Source organism: Malaya genurostris, chromosome 2 (assembly GCF_030247185.1).
Source record: "Malaya genurostris strain Urasoe2022 chromosome 2, Malgen_1.1, whole genome shotgun sequence".
NCBI lineage: Eukaryota > Metazoa > Arthropoda > Insecta > Diptera > Culicidae > Malaya > Malaya genurostris.
The window spans coordinates 338,483,168-338,507,431 of NC_080571.1; the positions used below are offsets into that span (position 1 = coordinate 338,483,168).

Here is a 24,264-nt window from a genome sequence, read left to right on the forward strand (position 1 = left end):
GAATTGAATGGGGTTAAAATATTATTCCAGTGAAATTATTCTACTAAACGCTCATGAGACAAACTAGTGAGCAAACTCTAGACTTGTATTCTGGTTTAGAGCTCCGAACCTGGGCTCTGGAATACAATTTAAAACTCAATTAATGAAATACAATTTAATTTAAAATCTGTTCCCGGATTTCGGATTTTAGATTTTCTGATCTGATATTTCAGTTCTAGAGCTCGGTTTAAAAATCCCGAGTTTTTCGGTTTCAGCTCCAGAATTATGGTACTTGATTCTGGAAGAGGAACCACATTTTAAATCTGGCTTCTGAAATTGAGAAAAATATCAGGTATTGGATTCTGAAACTGGATTGGATTCTAATCTTTACTGAACGAGTCAACTAGGTAGGCAGAAATAAATGAAGCATCAATCAGAAGAGCTGATTTCGTACAATGTTCCCCATCGTTTCTCAATTTTCGTTGTATTTGCCACAATGCAAACGACCAGCACCAGGATGACGCAATCGCTCTTATTTGAAGCGAAACTGGCTCGGATAATGTCCCACAATCGATTCAATATTGAAGTGAATTCTTGATAGTTATAGAACTGGAACTAAGCTCTGGACCTAAACCAACCGGAAAGATGCACTTGTTTTACTTCCTACTCAGTCCACTGCGCAGGCTAGAATAAACGAAATATATGAAGTGTGACCCTTTTATACATACTGGGTACCAGAAAAATGTTATCATAAATTGCTGATCATATTTCTGATAGGATGTTGCAAAAATTATGTTGGTATGTTAGATACAACAAAAGATATTCACGATCAAAAACTTATCACTCTCTCAGAGGGTAAATTCTGGAAAGGCGCCCCATTGTAAAGTAAGTCGTATTCACGAAAAAATGTCTGATTTCCAGTTTCATATTTATTTGATCAAAATGATTCAAAATTATTTAACTGATTGTACTCTTCAGGTTAGCTATCAGAATTGTAAATCTGAATTCCTATCCGTACGAGCCGGTGTTCCGCAGGGTTTGAGCGTAGCTCCAATCTTGTATAATATTTTCACTTCTGATCTTCCAAATCTACCCGTTGGTTGTCAGAAATCGCTATTCTGTGACGACAAAAGTCTGTTAGCCACAGGTAGAAATCTAAGAGTGATCTGCAGTCGCCTACAAAGAAGTTTAAATATTTTCAGTGATTATCTGTCAAAATGGATTATCTTTCCTCATAAGCCAAGAGCTTCTTTTCTTAAACCAACCAATAATCACATTCTCAAATTGAATGGCTTGGAATTGACATGGTCTGATCAAGCTAAATACTTAGGTTTAACGTATGACAAAAAACTCACTTTCAAGGATCACATTGAAGGAATCCAGGCAAAGTGTAATAAATATATTAAATGTTTATATCCTCTTATAAACAGAAATTCTAAGCTGTGTCTAAAAAACAAATTGTTAATTTATAAACAAATTTTCAGACCAGCCATGCTTTATGCAGTACCAATTTGGTCAAGTTGTTGTTCCACCAGGAAGAAAACGCTTCAAAGGATTCAGAATAAAATTCTGAAAATGATTTTGAAGCGTCCTCTCTGGTTTAGCACAGATGAGTTACACAGACTCACAAATATAGAACCATTTGATGTAATGTCACATAATATTATAAGCAAATTCCGACAAAAATCGATGCAATCTTCAATTGAATCGATTCGCTCTCTGTATTAGTTAGTAAGTTAGTATATAAGTTCCTTTTCCCCATTACACAATACAAGTAGGTTTAGAATTTTCCCTACACAAAAATCTCAGAATTGCGGAAGCAAATAATGTCCTCATGGTAATAACCAAATCATGTATATAATAGGGCTGAAAAGTCACCACTTGTGGCTGAACACCTAATTTAAATCTTAATAATTTAATTTTAACTCATATTACAAATAGTTATTTTAAAAAAAAGGAGGAAAGGTACCATCACAAGTTTTGTGGATTGTTGTATAAACTGAATCGTTATTCTATAGTACGAAAGTAGCTCTGATGATAAACAGCTTAGACAAATATGTTATGCCAATATAGGCAGTAAGAATAATGCCGAAATTTTAATCTACATGTGTCTAACAAAGTTTCCAAAATCAGGACCCGTAAAGGTGTTATGATCCTCGCACGGTTTTCCATTGTTTTCCGGGTCATAGACATTTGCATTTGACGGCAGGCTCAGTGTTTCTCTGTTCTTGTTTGCTAGATACCTTTAGCAAACAAATTCCACACCCTATGGAGCAAAAGAAAAAAAAGGTACACCGAGAGGAGAAGCTCACTCTTGACTAGGTTCTGCTCGGTTCAAATGCAAGCTACGATGATAGGATAAAGTGCCTGTGTGTGTGTTTGTGCTTTTGATGCTCGTTTGATATGCAAATCACTGCCGGCTCGCTTGCATCTCACCGTCGTAGTTGTCGTCCGGTTGGATATGAGAAGGAAGGAAAAAACACGGATTGCAGCATCGTCGTCGTCATCGTCATCGTCATCGTTGATGATATGCTTTTATTCCGTGCCTCGGGCAGGTGTTTCGGAAACCGTCCTGCTACTTGGGTGATAGTTGAAATGTTTTGGGTGAACGATCTGTAACCTGTTTGTTTGTTGGTGGCTATCCCTGTTTTTTTGTTTTCATTTCCGAACCGGTATCATCGTCGCTTGAGGAACTGAGAAACTGGGAATGTTCTCCGGTATCTATTCGAAACCTAAGAATTTATGCTCCGGACACATAAACAAATTGAAAGTTCATTAGCAGAGACCGATAATAATAACAACACCAACCGAGATCCATCGAGTCGAGTGCGATAGTTTATCGCATTTAAATGACTTTTAATTGCTGCAGATTTTTCATTCGGTTAGACAAGCATTTCCGTCGCTGGTTAAGATTCCAGCACCAAACCGACAAACCACCAGACAGGAGCACTTTTCAGTTTGACCCAGATTCTTTCCAGCTTCATTTGGTACCACAACCCACACAATTCGTAGGCGGTCTGAACAGACAACAACAAAAACAACAACAAAACTACTCTCACTCGGTTTCGCCAACTTCGATCACAACTGGGTCGTGTCAGACGGCATTCCGCCAAGTTTCCGCATAGATCACGGTCACACATCCGCCTACTGAGTCCGGCAGCGCCTGCTAAGTTCGTACAGCGTACGGCAAGGACGAGTGGTGGTTCGGTTTTTTTTTTGTTATTTTGTAATGGTATTTCATGTGACGCAACAGACCCCAAAAAGCCGGTCACATGATACCTACTCTCCCTTGTGGTGGGCTTGTGGTCGATCGCAGTAGGGTTCAAGAGAGGGGTAACCGGTTTCGTATGGAAAGAAAACAACATCTTGTTACGGAATAGTACACGACCACCAGATCTGCCTTTGGGTATGGAAAACAGTTGCTTAAAACAAACACACCACCAACAATGACCCTGCAGTGCGTTGCGTTGCCTGTGACTGGGTTGGGTGCCAATGTGGAACAGGGCGGGCCACCCGTTTTGTCTGATTAATCCGGTTGTCTGTTTCAGCGAGTCAGTAAAAAAAGGGGGAAATAAAGTAGCAGCTCTGCAGTTTCCGTATTCCGCACTTACACAGTGTTTTGAACGGTTTGAACGGTTTGGTTTGACACCGATCGGAGTGGCCGGTTGAAGTGTCTCTCTTCTATACTTTCGATGGATTTCACGCAGTACTGCGGACCAAAAAAACCAAACCGAATGTCGCACTGAAAAGTTTCCAAAGAATCGAAACAGTCTATAATTTTGAAAGGGCCATAAACAAAAGCTTTACGATCGAAGTTCACGGCGTAGGGTCGAACCCGAAAGATGCCGCCTAGCAGATACAAATCCGATTGAAAAAAAACTTTCGAAACTTGCCATAGTTCCGTCGGTGTCGGTGTCGGAACCGAACCGAACAGTATCGATAGAATAGAATACATTTCCGGCCCCGAGGGCACTTCAACCGGAGGGTGTTTCACCGTGATGCGTCATCTCCGGTTTCGGTTTGCTCACAGCAACAGCAACTCAGCAGTGTGTTTGTTTAGGTTAGGCTTTCTTTATTGGCTCTATCGCGCATCGCATATCGGCTGATAGGTACGCCCTTTTTATTGTAATTAATTATAACGGGTTGTGTTTCAACTGGGGCCGTTTTCTGTTCATCTGCGCTCTTTGCACTTACGATGATCGGTTGATGAGGCCAAAAATATCTGACTCATGATGGCCATTAACTTTTTTATTCACTTCAGCAGTAGTTACTGGAAGATATCACCGAAACACTGTCCGAAGCGTTTAGGGGAATGATTTGACAAACGGTATTTATAATGTTTATGCGGGTTGAATTTTGTTTGAAGTAGTGGCATTTAGGGCTACTGTTAACCCACTTGTGGATAGTGATTTATTCTGGATGCAACTTACTTCTGGTTCTTTTTCAAACAAAATCTGAGAAACGATAAAATCAAATGAATTCATGACAAATTTATGTAGACGTAGAATGTTTTATTGTATTATGATATTATCCCGATTTTTCAATGGTCCAGATGGTCATTACCGGATGACGTGAACACGATTAAAATGGATTGTAAAACAAATTCTTTGAACCGGTGTTTTGCAACTGAATTTGGGAACTGAGCTTTGAACCTGGATTCTGCAGCTGAATTTTAATTCGGCCCAGGATGCAGTTTTCAATTTCGGATCCAGAGGTGAGATCCGAAATTCAATTTAGGAAACCAAATCTGGAACTAAACAAAGGCGGGTGGGTAATGTCAGAGACATAACTGGATGTCGTGAAAACGAAAAAACTGACACGCTCCCATCACTTTTCCGAATATCAGTTTGTTGATTGATTGTATGAATTGAGCAAGCTTTCTCCTTTTTCACTAATAGAATTTGAAGCGATGCACCTATATTAAAGTACAGATTAGTTACATTAAACAGCTACTATTCTACAACTATATATTCCAAACTTGAAACAATTCCTTTTTAGTTTGATGTAGTTTATTTTTATTGAAGCTATGAAGTTCGAAAATATCAGATTCTTCTCGAAATGTCAGAACGAGACAATTGCAATGGCCTGGTCTGAAATGTATCGACGATCTTCGGTATGCAAGAGTAATTTTAATACTAATTATGATAATAATATTAATAATAATAATAATAATAATAATAATAATAATAATAATAATAACAATAATAATAATAATAAGAATAATAATAATAATAATAATAATAATAAAATTAATAATAATAATAATAAAAATACAGATTAATCTGTATATATGGCAACCCTGTTTCGCATGGCATATTTTCACAAGACCCTATACTAGTATAAAGATGTGTTCAACATCATCACTTTCGCTTTTGCATTGCCGTTCGTAATTGAATGTGTTAGTGACGGTACAAATTATTTTAATTTCCATCTTGATGAATCTTTTGGTAGGAAATATTGAGATCTGAGATGGTTCTCGTGTGTGTCTTGTTTCGGTAACAGTTGCTTAGAAAATGGTAGGAAAGCGACAAAATTCAACTGATTCTTTATAATGATCTTTAGCACTGAAAAGTGCTTTGAATTGTCTGAAAAGCACTGAAAAGTGCTTTGAACGGGCCTTGCTGGACTTTTTGGTTGCCTTTCTACCGGTTTTCGGTGCCATCGTGCTGACGGTGTCTCGTACGTTCAGAGTAGCTGTTTTAACTTAAAGGACGCTATTTCTCACATCACATTTCATTTTATACCTGCTACTGGCAGCGGTGTATGGACAGCCCCTTTGCTAAAATTCCTTTCCTGTTCGCAGAACGGGAAGCAGTGAAGATGACAGGTCCTCGATGTTGCTCTCGTGTGTCTTGTTTCGGGCAACTATTCAGCAAATGGTAGGAAAAATGAACCACTCAACTTTTATATGGATGCTCTTGTATAGATGCAGACATCTCGCGTTCTGATTGGCTGGTACTGTCATGGGCTAAATCAAACAGGTTTTTCAATAGTGTACTATTGAAAAACTTCAATGTTGTTTCAATACACGTCCAAGTTGAAAATTTTCGATTCTATTGGTAATTAGATTCTATAAATCCTTCTACGGATCACTGAGCTATGAGCTTTCAAAATACGAGAAAGGCAAATGCGCCTTATGAATTATTCTCTTTGACACTTGTTTATACCAAACATTTCAGAAAAGTTTAATTTTGAACTATTTGAGATTATGTCACACAACTGAAAATTTTATCATAAAATTGTGATCATATTTCCGATGGCATGTTGCAAGAATTATGTTGATTCATTAGATACAACAGGAGATATTCACGATCAAAAACTTTTCACTCTCCCAGAGGGTAAATTTTGAAAAGGCGTCCCATAGTAAAGTAAGTCGTATTCACGACAAAAAACCTTAAGGTTCTAGTTCCTGAATTCAGTCACACTTCTAGAATTGTGAAACTGAATTTAGGATGAAAATTATAGACCTGCATTCTGGAACTGAATTCTGAACGTAGATTCTGGAAAGCATTTTAGCACTGAGTTCTGGAAATACAGCTGAATTTTTGGTTCTGAATTTTTATATGTCGGTCTGAAGTTCCAGAACTTCCGGCTCAGAATTCTGAATCTGATTTCTAGATCTGCATTCCGAACAGGAATTTTGGAACTGAATTCTGGTATGAACCTCAATTTCAGTTTCTGAAATCAGTTTCAATATTAACTCCCAGGATTCATTTTCGAAATTCAGTTCCAGTGCCAAAGTCTAGCAAACTCAAGGGGTTCCAAAATCCGAAATTCGGTTTGAGTTCCAAATTTGGATTTCACTGAATTCTAGAATTGGATCTTGGATTCTGGCCAGGACTGAGCGTAAGTCAACTACGTAAGCTAGAATGAAAAAAGCATCAATTCTATACCTTCTATACTTATCAAACATATTATAAATCTCTTATTTCTAAATATTTGTGGCTTATTATAGCTAATATAACTGAAAATTATATTACAAAATTCTTATCATATCTCCGATGGTGTGGAGAACAAATTATGATGACATGTTAATGAAACACAACAAAAATCACGATCCAAAGCTTAACAACTTATGATATTTTTTGAAGAGCCGAAAAATGGTTTTGCTGCCCTCTAAAAACGTTGCGCCTTGATCGAATTAAGTCTTCTTTTGCGTTTCTCCGAGTACCTTTATTTGTGTGTGTGTGTCAAATAATCTCACTAGGTTTTCTCGGAGATGGCTAAACCGATTTTGACAAACTTAGATTCAAATGAAAGGTCTCGTGGTCCCATACGGAATTCCTGAATTTCATCCGGATCCGACTTTCGGTTCCGGAATTATAGGGTAAAGTGTGTTCAATATTGTACACCGTCACTTCAACCGGCGAAACAAAACACGTAAAAAATTTTCTAAACTGGTCTTAAAACTACACAAATCGATGGTTATTATCAGTAGACAACTAAACAAACCGAATTCGGCTATCCTGGTTCCCGGTATCCGGTTCCGGAAGTACCGGAAATAGTTGTCATATATACCAAAATGGATCTCACTCACTTTTCTCAGTGTCATTCTATTAATTTCACATCACTCCAAAAAAAATTTCAAGTTCACTCTGAAGAAAAAAGGCATCTTCAAGAGTCTTGATAGTTTGGAATAACTTTAGGTCGTCGGCAAAAGATAATCGTGGACCTTTTAATGAAACGATCACGTCGTTGAATTAAAGTAGAAACATCAGTGGTCCAAGATGACTGCCTTGTGGAAAAAGCAAAAAACTCCTTGGAAACCTTTTTCATTGATCTTGACCGCCAGCCGTTGATTGCTAAGATACGAATAAATCCACTGAAGAATGCTGGAACCGAAGTCTGTCCAATTTGGCAATTGTAATTAATTTTATCGAAAGCAGCAGAGATACATGTAGACAACGTCCGTTTAATGACCTTTAGATACAGCATCCGTTATGAGCCTTTTCATATGTTTTACCACAAGGAGTCCATGGGAAGTCTTTATCATTTGAATCTATAAGTTTGTGAAAATCGGTTCAGCCATCTAGGAAAAAAGTGAGTGAGATCGTTTAGACCACTATTTCCAATACTTCCTAAGTCTAATTTCGAGTACCGGAATAGCCGAAGTTGGTTCGTATGATTAGCAACAAATATGAACCACAAACTGAAACAGTTTTGAATCATGTTGAAAAGGCTTTTTCGCTTTAGATGGCGATAAATAATTTTTAACGCCTAACCATCTCTGAGAAAATACACAGAAAGAAAAGATGAAACTTACACGACATGTAAACCGATAGTACTATGAAATAGACATCAGTTGAAACGAAAATCTGATTTAAAATTTAGTTTTTCATTGAACATGACTGTATATTTACAAACCGCTTCGTTTTGTAATGTAAATTTCCATTTAATTGTCTGCTTCAAATATGTGCATGAAAATAAATGTAAAATCACAAAATATTTTTATCTGTGTAGTCTGAGTTTCATTTTGGAGTATTTCAACAATATTTTCGGTGCTTACGGAATCGGAAATCGGCAGCCAGGATAGGCCATCTACTAACAATAACTAACACAGTTCAAAAAAATCCTGTGATTTTACATCTTATAAGATGCACATAAATGGAGCGTCGTATTTCATACAAATTTATATTCAAGAACATGTAAAATTGAGTGATTTGAAAATTACATGTCTTGAATTCGAATGAAATAAAAAACAAAAGATCGAGAGCAGGGCGCGACTTGAACCGAGAAACATTAGATCACAAGCACATCGGTTACTCGACTACACCGCAGAGCTCATATCTGTTCATTGAATAATTGATAAATACCAATCCATACAGCAGCGCCAACTACACTCGGAGCGTGTAAAATTTTTTTCGGGTGGAATATTGTATAGTTGTGAATTGAATCGTTTATAGAATTCTGTCACCTGTAAAATTAATATTTTTTTCTGTGTAACGGTAGGAGTAGTTTCGAGTCCAGTTGAGAAATAGTTTTATATCTTTTGCTTCGTCGCTTAAAGTGGCGATAAATTTTTTTTCAATATTCTTCACCCTATAATTCCGCAAGCAAAAAATGGTATCCGGATGAAATTCTAAAGCTTTGTATGGGACCTATGAACCTAAGTTTGTGAAAATCGATCACGCTATATCTGAGGAAAGTGAGTAAGCAATCAGCTAGTTTCGTTTTCGTTTTTTTTTTTGGTCCACTGTGTGCATTGTCTGTGAAGGCGTGTCGTGTTCTCTACTTTCGTGCCAGCACTTACCGGTGCGTACCGGCTTTGTATCGTCATTTTATATGGTTGACACTCATCGCCCTGCTCTCGCTCCGAAATCGGAAGTTGGATTCGGATGAAATATTCTAGAAATTTTCAAACAAATACAATACCTTTCGTTTGAGTCCAAGTTTTTGAAAATCGGTAGAGCCATCTCCGACAAAACTGAGTGCACATTTTTTCCTTAATTTTCACATATTACCCTATAACTCCGGAGCTGGAAGTCGGATACAAATGAACTTCAACAGCAGACCATAAGACCTTTCATTTTTAGGGCATATCACTCTATATCTCCGGAATCGTAAGTCGGAGCGGGATGACATTCAGTAGTAGGATATGGGACTATAAGGCCTTTCATGTGAATCTAAGTTTGTGAAAATCTGTTCAGCCATCTCCGAGGAAAGTGAATGCATATTTTTGTTACAACTGAATCAAATGGTATATGATATTTGACCCTCCGGGCCCCGGATGACAAGTTGGTTTTCACAGTGATTGCATAACCAAAAACCGCTGATGTATTTAATTAGTGAATTAGTCTCCGTGACTAGTTTCCAATCCGTGTTTTATTTGAAGGAGTGGAAAAAAACGATTCATGGAAAATATATTTTCAGATGCAATCCTTGTATTATAAACATGCTCTACACTTACCAAACTACACTAGTCGAATATGTTTGACTCACCTGTAAGGAAAAAGAAACAGGTATTAGATTATGTATTAAAATATTCCGAAAATCATAGAACAAAAATCTTGATTTGAAAATGGGTCGATTCGACCATTGTTAAGTGAGTTTGTTTTCCGAGATCTATTTTTCCTTCCATTGTACGTTATGAAAAACCCTTCTGTATCTATCTATCAACGAGCAATTCATAAGTGAAAAATGCCTCTTACAAGCCAGTTGTCGGATGTTCGAGCCCCAACCTGGAAGTAATTTTAGTGCCAGTAGGATCAGCCATGCTAAGGGTTTGTACGCTGAACATCGGTTGCTAGGTTCGTTAAAACAGAAGTCCAATTTCCACACAATGTTTGTTAAAACAAAAGTCCAATTTCGTTAAAATTGGCTTTAAAGTCTGAGGACCGAGGACCGACAACGTGGCTCGCTCAGTTCCCTTTGGGCATCGTATTTCTCTTGTACTCTCTCGTATATGAGCAAACTGTACCGGGTTGCCAGCATACATTTTATTATTTTGATAAGAAGTTTTAACACATTTTTATTTTTAGCCTTCAAAACCGAGATATTCGATGAACAAGTAGAAGTATGCATTTCCGAGCGTTCCAATTTTCAGCAGTTCTTCAGTCAGAAAAAAATACAACACGACCGCTAAACTCAATGAATCATTCTGAAAATTTCACAGAATATTCTCAACTAAATTTCGAAGACATTGTCAGGTGGGGTTTTTTATATTCTGCACCGTTTCCAAGGAAATTTAATTTGAAACGGGAACATAGCAAAAAACTTACCACTTTACGGTACTGAGCAATACGCATTATTTAGACTGAGAAGATGAGAATAAGAGAACATTTGATCAGTGAAATTTTCCGGCTGGTTTTCATCATGACCTTGAGTGCGAAGACTAATTCAGAGCGCAAAACTAAAAGTTTAAATTCTCGGTCGTGTGAAATCAGTGAAGCACCCATCGTATTGCATATTTTCGTTTCTACTGACAATTCTAGAACTTAAACTAGTTTTCTTAAGCTACTCTTTCTAATTCTCATGAAACCCATCAAACATTCAATTTTACCAACCCTCATTCATTCAGCAATTGGCAACGTGCATATACACTGTAATAGCCAATTTTTTTTTCTCATCGCACCTCCAGAGAATGGTGACCTTTCACGAGCGCACCAGCGCCGTCACATCCCCGTTGAATTCAAACGAACTACGACGAGTAGACGACACTTGTAACATGGCTGTAGGTACCAACTACCAATCCCACTTCCAACTGTCACAGCATACAATGAACTGCGATGTTATTTTCCGCATCAACCGCAGCAAGCTGTTTCTCTGTCTTTTTTTTTTTCTCATTTTTTGGTTTGCATGAGCATGTGCTAAAATTCATCCGTGCCAGCGCGGCAGCTACCAACAACAAAGCATGCCTCATTGCCATAGTCACCACCACGAGTCACACCGACACCGGGGCCACCGGTCCTTTTCGAATGAGCAAACACGCTTACTATAAATTCACAATCTCCGGTAGCCAGCCAGCGCGCCATGATCGGTAGCCGCAGAATGTAGGAAGAGTTTGGCTCGTTGGCCAAACTAAGATAAGTTCCAACCGCCGGTACGCGGTTTTGTGACACACTGCCACCATCATGCGGATATTTGCATACAATTAATTATTTCCTCCAGCCGTCCCTCCTCCCCGGCAAACTATTACCGCCGGAATCCATTTGACCGATTTCTTTTTTTTTTTATTACTACCCCAGACCGCACCACTTAACTGATCGCATTAGTTAGAACCGTATCATACGGTTGTTTATTAAATCATCATCTCCTCTGGAATGGTAGCTTTATCTCGTTGTGAAATAGACGGAAGGAGCGAATTTGTCTCGTGCGATGTATCGAGCGCTCAGCTGAGGTCCGTCGTCTCGGACCACCGCAGCAAGTGGAGCGTACCGAATTTTGACGTTCGAGTGATCGACACAATATTCGTAATACCGCCAAAGAACAATGAGCAATCGTTTCGCATAGCCCGAAGGCCAAACCTCAGTTGGCAGTTTTTGACTGAGCTGCTTGAGAGATCGTTGTCTTGTTGCCTTGCCGCAAGTATGGCTGAATCAGATATCTGATCTATCTCAACCGCCGAATCGCATCGTCATCCTTAACTAGAAAGGCAGGAAATGCATGTGGAGCTACCGCGGATTAGTCAATCGAGCGACCGAGCGGTGGCGAGAAACTGATCGGCTGGTTGTCATGGAACTGAAATGGGAGGCACGGACGGCGCGGTTTGTTTCAGGGACTGCTACGATGATGTTTGACTTTTCACGCTCTGTTAATAACGCTGTTAAATGTTTTCGCTGGTCATTCCAACGGAATTGGAATTAAGTCGTTGCCTCTCAACCAAAGCAAAAAAATTTGAATATCAACACTACTCATCAATCACAAATGAGTTAAGATTGGCATTAGCAGTTTTGTGCGAATATACACAAATGCCAAGACAGACACAATTTTGCTGATTGCTCAGCTATCAATATTATGTTTTCCGAGAGTCGTTTAGTGAATTTACTAATTTTTAGGCAAAATGCATATTGTTGCCTAGATTTGACAACACATTTTGCTAAACTCATCAATGATTAACAATTAGCATTAGCATTAGCATTAGCATTAGAGACCGCCCGTGTGTTGCTACTCCGTTATTGATCTGGACCAATTGAGATTGCAAAAGTAATTTTTTGAAGTAACATGTTTGGGAATAACACATTGTTTCACACTGTGCAAACTGTATTGAACCATGCATGCTGATCAATACCGACGCCGGCCACGTCCGAATGCAGATCTACTTGGGAGGGAAAGGATTGTTAGTTCGATGCATGTTGCTACTAAGAACCGAGGAATCCTCTGCATTCCCACATGCATCACAGAAGAGGATACTTTGTTAGTAAATGTTTTAATAATGTTATCATGTGTTTATTGCTCTGGGTAGCCGGCTACCAAGAATGTTTTAAAGTATTATCGTTTTATGTGTTACTTTGTGCTGGCAATATAATGCACGAAACAGTCAATCTCCGAAATTGACAAAACTCCGGACAGCCGGCTGTCGAGTATGCAGTCACTCGTTTATGCATCTACCTTTCGCGTTTTTTTTAGTCATGCAAAAAAACACATTCGGATTGATAAAAAAAAGGTATCATCTCACTGCTAGGTGGATTAAGCACGTTTTTATAAATAAAACTACGTGATACAAAATAAACGAGCGAATAGGATTTAGACAAAAAAATTGATTCATTGCATTGAAATATTCTAAACAGTTATTATAAAATCATTTTAAATCACCAAACAAAGGTCAACAGATTTCACACGCGTCTTTATTCTTTATTATTTCCGCTTTATTATTTTAATTATTTATTAAAATTATTAATTGGTTATATTAGTTGATCTGGGCAGCCGGCTACCGAGAAAAATATTAATTTACTGTTTGAAATATTAATATCAAGTGTTTTTTACTATGTATTCAATATACCCATATATGTTATCTCTGTTATTAACTTTGTAATATAAAGTTAATACGCAATGGTTGATTTTTATCATTCATTTTATAATCCTGAAAGACTATCAATAACATGGAAGAAGAAATCATTCCTAATAAAACTTTTCTCCGAAGCTAGACGGAAATTGATAGGTTGAATAAAGAGATGATTTAGTAAAATAGAGTAATCAGAAGTAAAACATTGAAAATATCTGATAACTGAAAGGAAAAAGAATCTCCTGCAATTGTCGCCTTTTACGACATGGAAGCAGGAACCCAGTGGATCTATTCTTGGTTCATTTTTTTTCCGCCGGATTCCACACGGCATCTAGGCTGGTACAGTCCGGAGAGAGCTAATAGGTACTATCAATCTCCTAGTGGACCCCAGCCCCTTAAACTCATCAATGATTAACAATTATCCCGAAACCAGCAAAAGCGTTTATTGAAAGTCGAAGTATGTGTGTGTGTTGGGTTTTGAAATTCCGCAAAATAACTGGCATTTACAATTTACAGTAAACTGTAATTTTTCCTCCGGTGGTCACTTGAAAAAATGAACGATATTTTAGAATCAGTAATAAAAGAGGGACGGCGAAACACATTTTGCTTACTAGCTCAAATTGAACTGTTTAAGTTTGCACTAAGCAGTTCAATTCAAGCTGCTCTGCACAAACAAGTTGAAGGCGAAACATAAGAGTAATAACTGTCCCAGAAAGTATGGACGCAACCAAAAACCGCTGCCATTTCGCAATGGTTCAGAATCGGTCAATTTTTAAGGCTGCGTCCTGTTGTTTACATTCTTCTCTAACCACTTGTGCAGTTGTTTATTCGTTTTCATTAGTTTGTTTCGAAATTCGTGGCCTTTCAGCAGAACAACGTCGAAAAATTGTGTACAAATGGTGCACAGAACGCGGACTGTCATTGAGAAAGATAGCAAAAATGGAAGGAGTAAGTAAAAAGCCGCGCGAAATGCAATTAGGAAGTTCGGTGAAGATAAACCGAAAGGATAAACCAAAAACGGGTCGAAAAAAGGTCCTGCTAACCCTCAGTTGGATAAACGTATACTGAAGGCGTTCGAGCAAAAGAAGGAGGTTTCAGTTCGAGATGTGGCCAAAAAAGTGGACACTTCGAAGTCAAATGTTCTTCGTGCTAAAGAACGTTTGAATCTTCGAACCTATAAGAAGCAGAAACAACCAAAACGTAGTCCGAAACTAGAAGTATCGATCAGGCCGAGGGTTCGAAAGGTGTACAATACGATTCTTGCTAGAAATTTGAACTGCATAATCATGGACGACGAAACCTACGTGAAACTCGATTACAAATCCTTGCCGGGACCACAATATTATACGGTGCGAGAAAGACAAGTGTTAAACCAGTCCGAGACATCGATTGAACTCGAAAAATTTGGTAAGAAAGCTATGGTCCGGCAAGCAATTTGTAGCTGCGGTAAGATTTCGAAACCCTTCATCACCAATGCTTCAATGAACAGCGAAATATACATCAAGGAATGTTTACAAAAACGACTTCTACCCATGATTCGAAGCCACAAGGATCCTGTTGTCTTCTGGCCAGATCTTGCTTCTTGCCACTACTCGAAATCAACGGTAGAATGGTATACTACCAAAAATGTCACTTTCGTCCCAAAAGACATGAATCCACTAAATTGCCACAACTTCGACCAATTGAGGAATTTTGGGCATTAACGAAGGCACATCTTAGGAAACGTGTCTCGGCAGCCGAAACCATTCAACAGTTCGAAAAAGATTGGAAAAAAGTGTCAAAACTTGTCGCCAAGAAGTCTGTACGGAATTTAATGAGGAACGTTCGCAAGAAGGTGCGCCAGTTAGTCTACAATGACTAAGTAGCAAATGTTGAGAATAATATTCTGTTGTTGTAGTCTAATATTATCAGTATATTGAATAAAATTTGAATATCTTACACTTGTGAATTATTTACAGCGAGATCAAAGTGCGTCCATACTTTCTGGGACAGTCTTTAAGACGTATTCATGTCGAATTAGAGATGGGCAAAACAGTTCATTTGAAAGAACCGTTCAGTGATGCAGAGTTCTGTTGAAAGAACTAGTTCTCCAGAGCCGTTCGTTCGTTCTTTTCATAGTTGGTTTGTTTGTTCAAAGACTGAACGAGAACTCACTTTTGTAAGCTTAAGCGAGGAAAAAAAGGTCCCTCGAAATAGAACTGAGGTTGAAGTTGAAAAAAGGTTGAGCGAGCTTAAAAAACAAAAAAAATCCCTCGACTTTGAACTGAGGAACTACCGTTCTCGAAAAAAGAACTATAGCTCGTTCATTCTTTCAAAAGAACTAGTTCTTTTGAACCGTTCGCGAACGAATTGCCCATCTCTATGTCGAATGTAATGCAGATGTGATGAACATTCAAATATCTGACAGCATCTTGAAGTCAGCCAAACACATTCAACCCAACACACAAAAAAACCCAATCGAAAGCGTCAAGACAGAGGGAGAACATTTTCTAAGCAGGATTCCGATTTGCTAATATTAAAGGAATATCGTAGAAATTGTTTGCGAAAACTGGTAGAGACTCTGAAAACAGCCGATTATTTAGGTCTCTTTGATGCCATTTCCCTCAAATGTACAACGCATGAATAGCAGAATATTCCTCCTTCTTTTGAAACTGCAAACAGGTACTGAATGTTTGATTCTGGAACTGCGTTCTGTATTTGGAACTGTAATTATTTTTCAGGAACAGGAATCCTTTGGTACTGGGTATTCTACCTCAAAACGACTAGCAGGTACGAGTAAGGCAAATTTCAGAAAACTTCAACTTCTAATTGTTTGTGGTTATGTCATACAACTGGAAATTTTATCATAAATTGCTGATCATATCTCCGTTGGCATGCAGGAAAAATTATGCTGATACATTAGACACAACCAGAGATATTCACGATCAAAAACTCATCACTCACTCAGAGGGTAAATTTTGAAAACGCGTCCCATAGTGAAGTGAGTCGTATTCACGACAAAATTTACGGTCCTTTTCATGGCATGATACATTCACAACAAAATTATTTCTGGAAGTATATTCCGCAAAGGTAAAAATAAGTATATTCGTAGCACAAACTGTTTGGTTTCGTCTAACAGAAAATTCGCGTGAACATCACTACTACCCGCAATCAATTATAAGAAACTTGCTGCTTGAGATAGTCTGTAAACATTTTTTTTTCGTTTCAACCTTAAGATTTTTTTTTTAATAACTATTTATTGGAATATGAGTTGAAATTAAATTATTAAGATTTAAATTGGGTGTTCAGCCACAAGTGGTGCCTTTTCAGCCCTATTATATATATGATTTGGTTGATACCATGCGGACATCATTTGATTCCGCAATTTTGAGATTCTTGTGTAGGGAAAATTTTAAACCTACTTGTATTGTGTAATGGGGTAAAGGAACTTATATACTAACTTACTAACTAATACAGAGAGCGAATCGATTCAATTGAAGATTGCATCGATTTTTGTCGGAATTTGCTTATAATATTATGTGACATTACATCTAATGGTTCTATATTTGTGAGTCTGTGTAACTCATCTGTGCTAAACCAGAGAGGACGCTTCAAAATCATTTTCAGAATTTCATTCTGAATCCTTTGAAGCGTTTTCTTCCTGGTGGAACAACAACTTGACCAAATTGGTACTGCATAAAGCATGGCTGGTCTGAAAATTTGTTTATAAATTAACAATTTGTTTTTTAGACACAGCTTAGAATTTCTGTTTATAAGAGGATATAAACATTTAATATATTTATTACACTTTGCCTGGATTCCTTCAATGTGATCCTTGAAAGTGAGTTTTTTGTCATACGTTAAACCTAAGTATTTAGCTTGATCAGACCATGTCAATTCCAAGCCATTCAATTTGAGAATGTGATTATTGTTTGGTTTAAGAAAAGAAGCTCTTGGCTTGTGAGGAAAGATAATTAATTGCGTTTTTGCTGCATTTGGTTTAATTTTCCATTTTGACAGATAATCACCGAAAATATTTAAACTTCTTTGTAGGCGACTGCAGATCACTCTTAGATTTCTACCTGTGGCTAACAGACTTTTGTCGTCACAGAATAGCGATTTCTGACAACCAACGGGTAGATTTGAGAGATCAGAAGTGAAAATATTATACAAGATTGGAGCTACACTCGAACCATGCGGAACACCGGCTCGTACGGCAGGTGCAATTCAGATTTACAATTCTGATAGCTAACCAGAAGATTGCGATCAGTTAAATAATTTTGAATCATTTTGATCAAATAAATAGGAAACTGGAAATCAGACATTTTTGCTATTTAACCTTTGTGCCAAACACTGGCGAATGCTTTTTCTATGTCTAGAAGAGCAACTCCAGTGGATAACCAGAAGATTTGTTTGCTTTTATCATGTTCATAACTCTTACAAGTTTATGAGTAGTTGAATGTTCATGACGAAATCCAAACTTCTCTGGTAAAAAATTGAATTTTCATTTATATGAGAAATCATTCTCAACAAGATAATTTTTTCAAAAAGTTTACTGATAGAAGAAAGTAAGCTAATTGGTCTATAACGTGATATTTCTGCTGGGTTTTTATCAGGTTCGAGGATAAGAATTACTTTAGCGTTTTTCCATCGTTTTGGGAAGTAAGCTTAAGAAAAACACTTGTTGAAAATTTTAACCAGGAGTCTCAAGGCAACATCGGGAAGATTTTTAATAAGAATATTAAAAATTCCATCATTACCAGGAGCCTTCATGTTTTTAAGTTTCGTAATAATTAATTTAATTTCATCAACATTCGTCTCAATAATGTTATCTTGTAATAACACTTGAATTGAAATATTATCATATTTCAGTGAGACTTCATTTTCAATAGGACTCACAACGTTCAAATTCAAATTGTGTACACTCTCGAACTGCTGAGCAAGTTTTTGAGCTTTTTCGCCATTTGTAAGAAGTATTTGATTTCCTTCTTTGAGAGCAGGAATTGGTTTCTGAGGTTTCTTAAGAACCTTAGAAAGTTTCCAAAAAGGTTTAGAATATGGTTTAATTGCAACCTTAAGATAATTCGCCTCTTCGTACAAGCAAAACTTCCCCTATATAAGGTTACATCTTGGAAAAGACTGAAACATATCGAAATGTAATCCATGGTATCGCCATTACAGATTCAAACAAACTCAAACGGTTAGATCATCCGAAACAACAATTAACCGGCAACGGTGGAACGGAATCCAAAACTAGGACTGCATCGTATAATATAATTGGACAATTTTGTTAACTGCTTACCTTCAGATCGCAGCATAAATCATGCTCTTTACCATCTATTCAGTGGAGTAAAGCGAAAACAAAAAATGGAACACTTCCCACCGATTTGAAAAAAAAAACCGCACATAATAAAAAAGAGTTTCAATGAACTCTAACACTTCGGTACGACAAAAAAACTACAAACTCACTATTGCCGATAGGATTGGCGGCTGCAGTAACGCGCAATGGAATGCAATGGCGCCCGGATAACATAACAACAATGGCGGTTTGGCTGCCAAATTTAAAATTAATAAGCCCCAAGGCAGATCTGATCTGCCGGAGTGTTGGTTTTGGTACTAGCTTCTGCATAACCTTCGTACGGCCCTGCAAAGAGGTAACCGGAGGAAAAACGTGAAATTCGAACGTGACAACTCTTTTACCCGATCAAGGTAGGCGACGACCGCGTGGTCGGGGGACGTCAAAATGAAAGGGAAAACTCGCTCGCGCATTTCGCTTGCATGCGCTGTTTGCCGCCTCCATTGCCTAGCGCTTCAAACGACACGATCATAGCAACTAACCTGGCCTGTTTAGATTGGAAACATCAAAAACTGGCTGCCGCCGCCTGCAGCACACGTTCCTTTCCTTTCTTTACCAAACCCCCTTTTCCACGACCCAGCGACGTGAGATTCACTCCAAGGCTGTTTGGATGCATGGCAATGTTATGGATTTAATGTTTTGCCTGCGCCACCGGGGCTGGTTTTGCTGGGTTATGTGATCTCCACGCCCTGCGCACCAACGGCACGATCGTTTGTTTTTTTGTTTTGTTTCCAAAGCGATTACATCAAAGCGTTTTGATAATTATTTTTTTGAAGATTACATCTGATTAAATTAATTGCAACATTTTCGGCACCATCGGAAATTTTCGGCGGCCAACGATTGTTTGGTATGCCTTGAAATAATCCCGGAGCAAAGTTCAAATTACCTCATTCGTTCGTTTCCCGAATAAAGTTCCTTGACCGATCAGACGCAGACCCCTCAGCTGCTCATTTGCATAGGATAAATATTGTTTTCCGGACTCTAGCACTCACTCTCAAGTAGTAGCAGATCCAATTCGCCACTCTCAATGCAATGGAAATCTAAACCAACATACGAAATTCGCACGCCTTTCGTAGAGACTTCTCAATCACGAGAGGAGCTAGCCGTCACTACACGTCAATCTTGAGTACTTCAAACCTAGCAGCCAACCAATCCAAAGAGGACGGGCAACATTTTCTTTTGCTCAATATGCAGCATTCTGCCGGGGCCGAGGGGTCCAACACGGTTGAAGATGTGTTCTCTTCTCGCGGCAAACAGCAACACCAGCCAGCATCCGCCACAGAGACAATATCCACCGGGGGTCGGTCGGTCGGTCGGTCGGTGGAGGTTCCCACAATTTTCGTAACCTGCCGCAAGCAGAGCAAATTATCTCAGTCCCATCACGAACAGTGAACCGAAAAACAACAACAAAATTCATGAATCCGATTGTGGTTGAGGGCCCACGGCGAACGACCTTCTTCTTCTTCTTCTTCTTCTTCTACTCCATCATCTTCCCCTGCTCTCCCACGTCATTCTTCATGTGGTGCCGAGATCGAAGAAGATCGCTATTTTCTATACCAATTCTACTCCGCACGAAAAGGTTAACAAGTTGCGAAAACAAATCGGAGTGTCGGTGAGGTGGTTCGGGCTTTCGATGGCTTCGAAACAGGGCCGACGTGAAGGGTCTGTGTCTCCCCGTGTGCCATGCCATTGTAGAAATCGATACGAATTTGCCAATACGGCCGGAAAAGTGGCATCAACCTGAGCACCGAGAAGATGGGCACAGGTGCGGGTGCAAGTGTGCTACAATAATGGCCAACGGAACGACGGAGAGTTAGCCGAAAGGGGTGATTCAAGTTTCTATAGACTTCGGTTTATTTTACCCGAATCTCGGCATAACTTTGACAAGATTTCATTGGCCGAGATTTGAGCGGCCATGTTCTCGGCAATGATCTTGGCAAACTTAAAAACTGCTGATTATTGAAAATAATTCAAACTAATTTTGCACGATTTAAAATTTCAAACGAAATATTATTTTTTCAAACGATAAACGATAAACGATAAACGATAAACGATAGACGATCAACGATCAACGATCAACGATCAACGATCAACAATCAACGATCAACGATCAACGATCAACGATCAACGATCAACGATCAACGATCAACGATCAACGATCAACGATCAACGATCAACGATCAACGATCAACAATCAACAATCAACAATCAACAATCAACGATCAACAATCAACGATCAACGATCAACGATCAACGATCAACGATCAACGATCAACGATCAACGATCAACGATCAACGATCAACGATCAACGATCAACGATCAACGATCAACGATCAACGATCAACGATCAACGATCAACGATCAACGATCAACGATCAACGATCAACGATCAACGATAAACGATAAACGATAAACGATAATTGATAAACGATAAACGATAAACGATAAACGATAAACGATAAACGATAAACGATAAACGATAAACGATAAACGATAAACGATAAACGATAAACGATAAACGATAAACGATAAACGATAAACGATAAACGATAAACGATAAACGATAAACGATAAACGATAAACGATAAACGATAAACGATAAACGATAAACGATAAACGATAAACGATAAACGATAAACGATAAACGATAAACGATAAACGATAAACGATAAACGATAAACGATAAACGATAAACGATAAACGATAGACGATCAACGATCAACGATCAACGATCAACGATCAACAATCAACGATCAACGATCAACGATCAACGATCAACGATCAACGATCAACAATCAACGATCAACAATCAACGATCAACGATCAACAATCAACGATCAACGATCAACGATCAACGATCAACGATCAACGATCAACGATCAACAATCAACGATCAACAATCAACGATCAACGATCAACGATCAACGATAATTGATAAACGATAAACGATAAACGATAAACGATAAACGATAAACGATAAACGATAAACGATAAACGATAAACGATAAACGATAAACGATAAACGATAAACGATAAACGATAAACGATAAACGATAAACGATAAACGATAAACGATAAACGATAAACGATAAACGATAAACGATAAACGATAAACGATAAACGATAAACGTCCACTTCTCTAAAACCTGCTTGGAAAGACAGATCTTAAAAAAAACACGCTCTAACAAAACTGATAGACTGCTTCACAAAAACTCGAAAATACACTAGCAGTTTTTTGATGCTTGGAAAAAATTCTCAAAAAACTTCTGGAAAAATAATGGCGAAAAATGACTTGAAGAAGTGCTACTATTTTTTCTCTAATTTTGCTCTAAAAACACTTCTAGAAAACTATGTTTAAAAACACAAAGAAAACTAACTGCCCGAAAAAATAGTTTGAACAAATCTGCTCGAAAAAACATTGAAATGCTCGAAAAATACTGCTTCTAAAAATACTCTAAAAACTAGGAAAAGTTATTGAAAAAAATTATTTGGAAAAAATGTTTGAATAAAACTGCTTGAAGAACTGCAAAAACTGCAAAATACTGCTCCAAAACTGCTCGGTAAAATACACCCAAAAATATATTGAAAAAACTGCTTGAAAATCTCCTGGAGATGTTCGAAAAACTGCTATAGAATGCTTGAAAAATTGCTCTTAAAGCAACTCGAAACCAGTTTGATAACACAAATCAAAAATGCTGCTCAAAAAACTGCACGAAAAATTGCTCGGAAAATAAATCTCGAAAAACTTCTCAGAAACCTGCTTTGAATAACTAGTCAGAAAAAATTGATTGGATACAACTGTTTAAAAGAAACTGCTCGAAAAACTCCAGAAAATACATGGAAAACTACTCGATAAAAGCTACTTGAAAAATACAAATCTAAAAATACTTCTCCAAAAACTGTTCGAAAAATACATCTCGAATAACTTCTCGAAAAATCTGCTTGAACAAACTGCTTCAAAAACGGCAATGAAATGCTTGAAAAACTGCAATGAAATGCACAGAAAACTGCTCTAAAAACCAACTCAAAAAAAATTCTCGAAAATCAGATTGAAAGCACTAATCGAAAAACCTACTGTAAAAAAACTGCTTGAACAAAACTGCTCGTAAAAGCTATAAGTTGCTCGAAAAAACATCGCCAGAAGCTACTTGAAAAAACCTACTCGAAAAATACTGTTCCAAAAACTACTCGGAAAATACATCTTGAAAAACTTCTCGAAAACCTGCTTGAAATAATCAATCACAAAAACTACTTAAATTACACTGTTCGAAAAAGACAACTCAAAGAGTTGCTCGAAAACACAGCTTAATAAATTGAAAAAACTGCTTGAAAAATATGAATCCTTAAGTATGTCTCCAAAAACTGCCCGGAAATACTGTAAAATCAACTCGAAAAACCAGATTTAAAACACTAACCGAACAAACTACTGGAAAAAAAACTACTAGAACAAAACTGCTCGTAAAAATTAGAGGTTGCTCGAAAAGTCTTTGCCAAAAGCTTCTTGAAAACACAACTCGTAAAAAATCTGCTCGAAAAATACTGCTCCAAAAACTGGCCGTAAAATACATCTTTAAAAACTTCTCGGATATCTGTTTGAAACAACTTATCAGATAAACAGTTTGAAAAACACTGTTCGAGGAAGAAAAATCGAAACGTTACTTGAAAAAATGTTTTAAAAAATTGCTTGATAAAACCTGCTAGAAAAATCATAAAATACTAGTCCAAAAACCACCAGAAAATACTCGGAAAAACCTCTCGAAAACCAGCTTGAAAACACTAACCGAACAAACTGCTTGAAAAACTACCAAAAGTTACTTGCGAAACTGCTCAGAAAAAACTTCTCAAAAAACGCTTCCCGGAGAATACATCTTGGAAATCTGCTCGAAAAAACTAATCAGAAAAACTACTACTAAAAAAATACTGCTCGAAAAAGAACTGCGCAAAAAACTGCTCAGAAAAAAATTGCTCAGAGTTGCTCAAAAAACTGTTTGAAAAAACTACTCGAAAGATTAAAATTATTCTAAAAAACTTTCCTAAAACTTGCTTGAAATATTGCTTGAAAAATTCACCTACAAATACTGCTCGGTAAATACATCTCGAACAACTTTTCGAATAAGCTGCTTGAAATTGTTAAAAAATACTCGAAAAACTGCTCTAAATAAACTTTAAAAAAAACTTGTCAAAGACCTGCTTGAACAAAATAGAAAAAAATACTCGGAATTCTTGATTAAAAATTCTCGAAAAAGTGCTCAGAGAACCTGTGGAAACTACTCGAAAAATATGTTTCGAATGACCTCTCGAAAAAACTGCTATAAAGTGCTAAAAATTTTTTACAAAAACAACTAAAAAACCGGATTGAAAGCACTAATCGAACAAACTGCTTGAACAAAACTGCTCGTAAAAGCTATAAGTTGATCGAAAAACTTCACCCACAGCGGCTTGAAAACATAGCTCGAAAAAAACCTACTGTTCCAAAAATACATATCGAAAAACTTCTCGGAAAGCTGC

At 37.7% G+C, this 24,264-nt stretch overlaps 2 protein-coding genes across 5 annotated transcripts in view; one reads left to right on the forward strand and one right to left on the reverse strand.

The window, feature by feature from the left end:
* LOC131431740 (beta-1,4-glucuronyltransferase 1) overlaps positions 1–24,264 on the reverse strand; it is a 333,086-nt gene that overhangs the window by 261,319 nt on the left and 47,503 nt on the right. Inside the window, exon 2 of one of the 4 annotated variants that reach the window (XM_058597608.1) lies at positions 9,887–9,918. The exons of the other annotated variants lie outside the window; for them this stretch is intronic. The gene's annotated coding sequence lies outside the window, so the exon portion shown is untranslated. The remainder of the gene's footprint in view (positions 1–9,886; positions 9,919–24,264) is intronic. 4 annotated transcript variants of the gene reach the window in all.
* Positions 19,944–21,460, forward strand: LOC131429358 (extracellular matrix-binding protein ebh-like). Its single transcript, XM_058593432.1, is given in 2 exon segments — positions 19,944–20,096; positions 20,813–21,460. Coding segments are annotated over 2 exon segments (678 nt in total). The 3' UTR covers positions 21,338–21,460.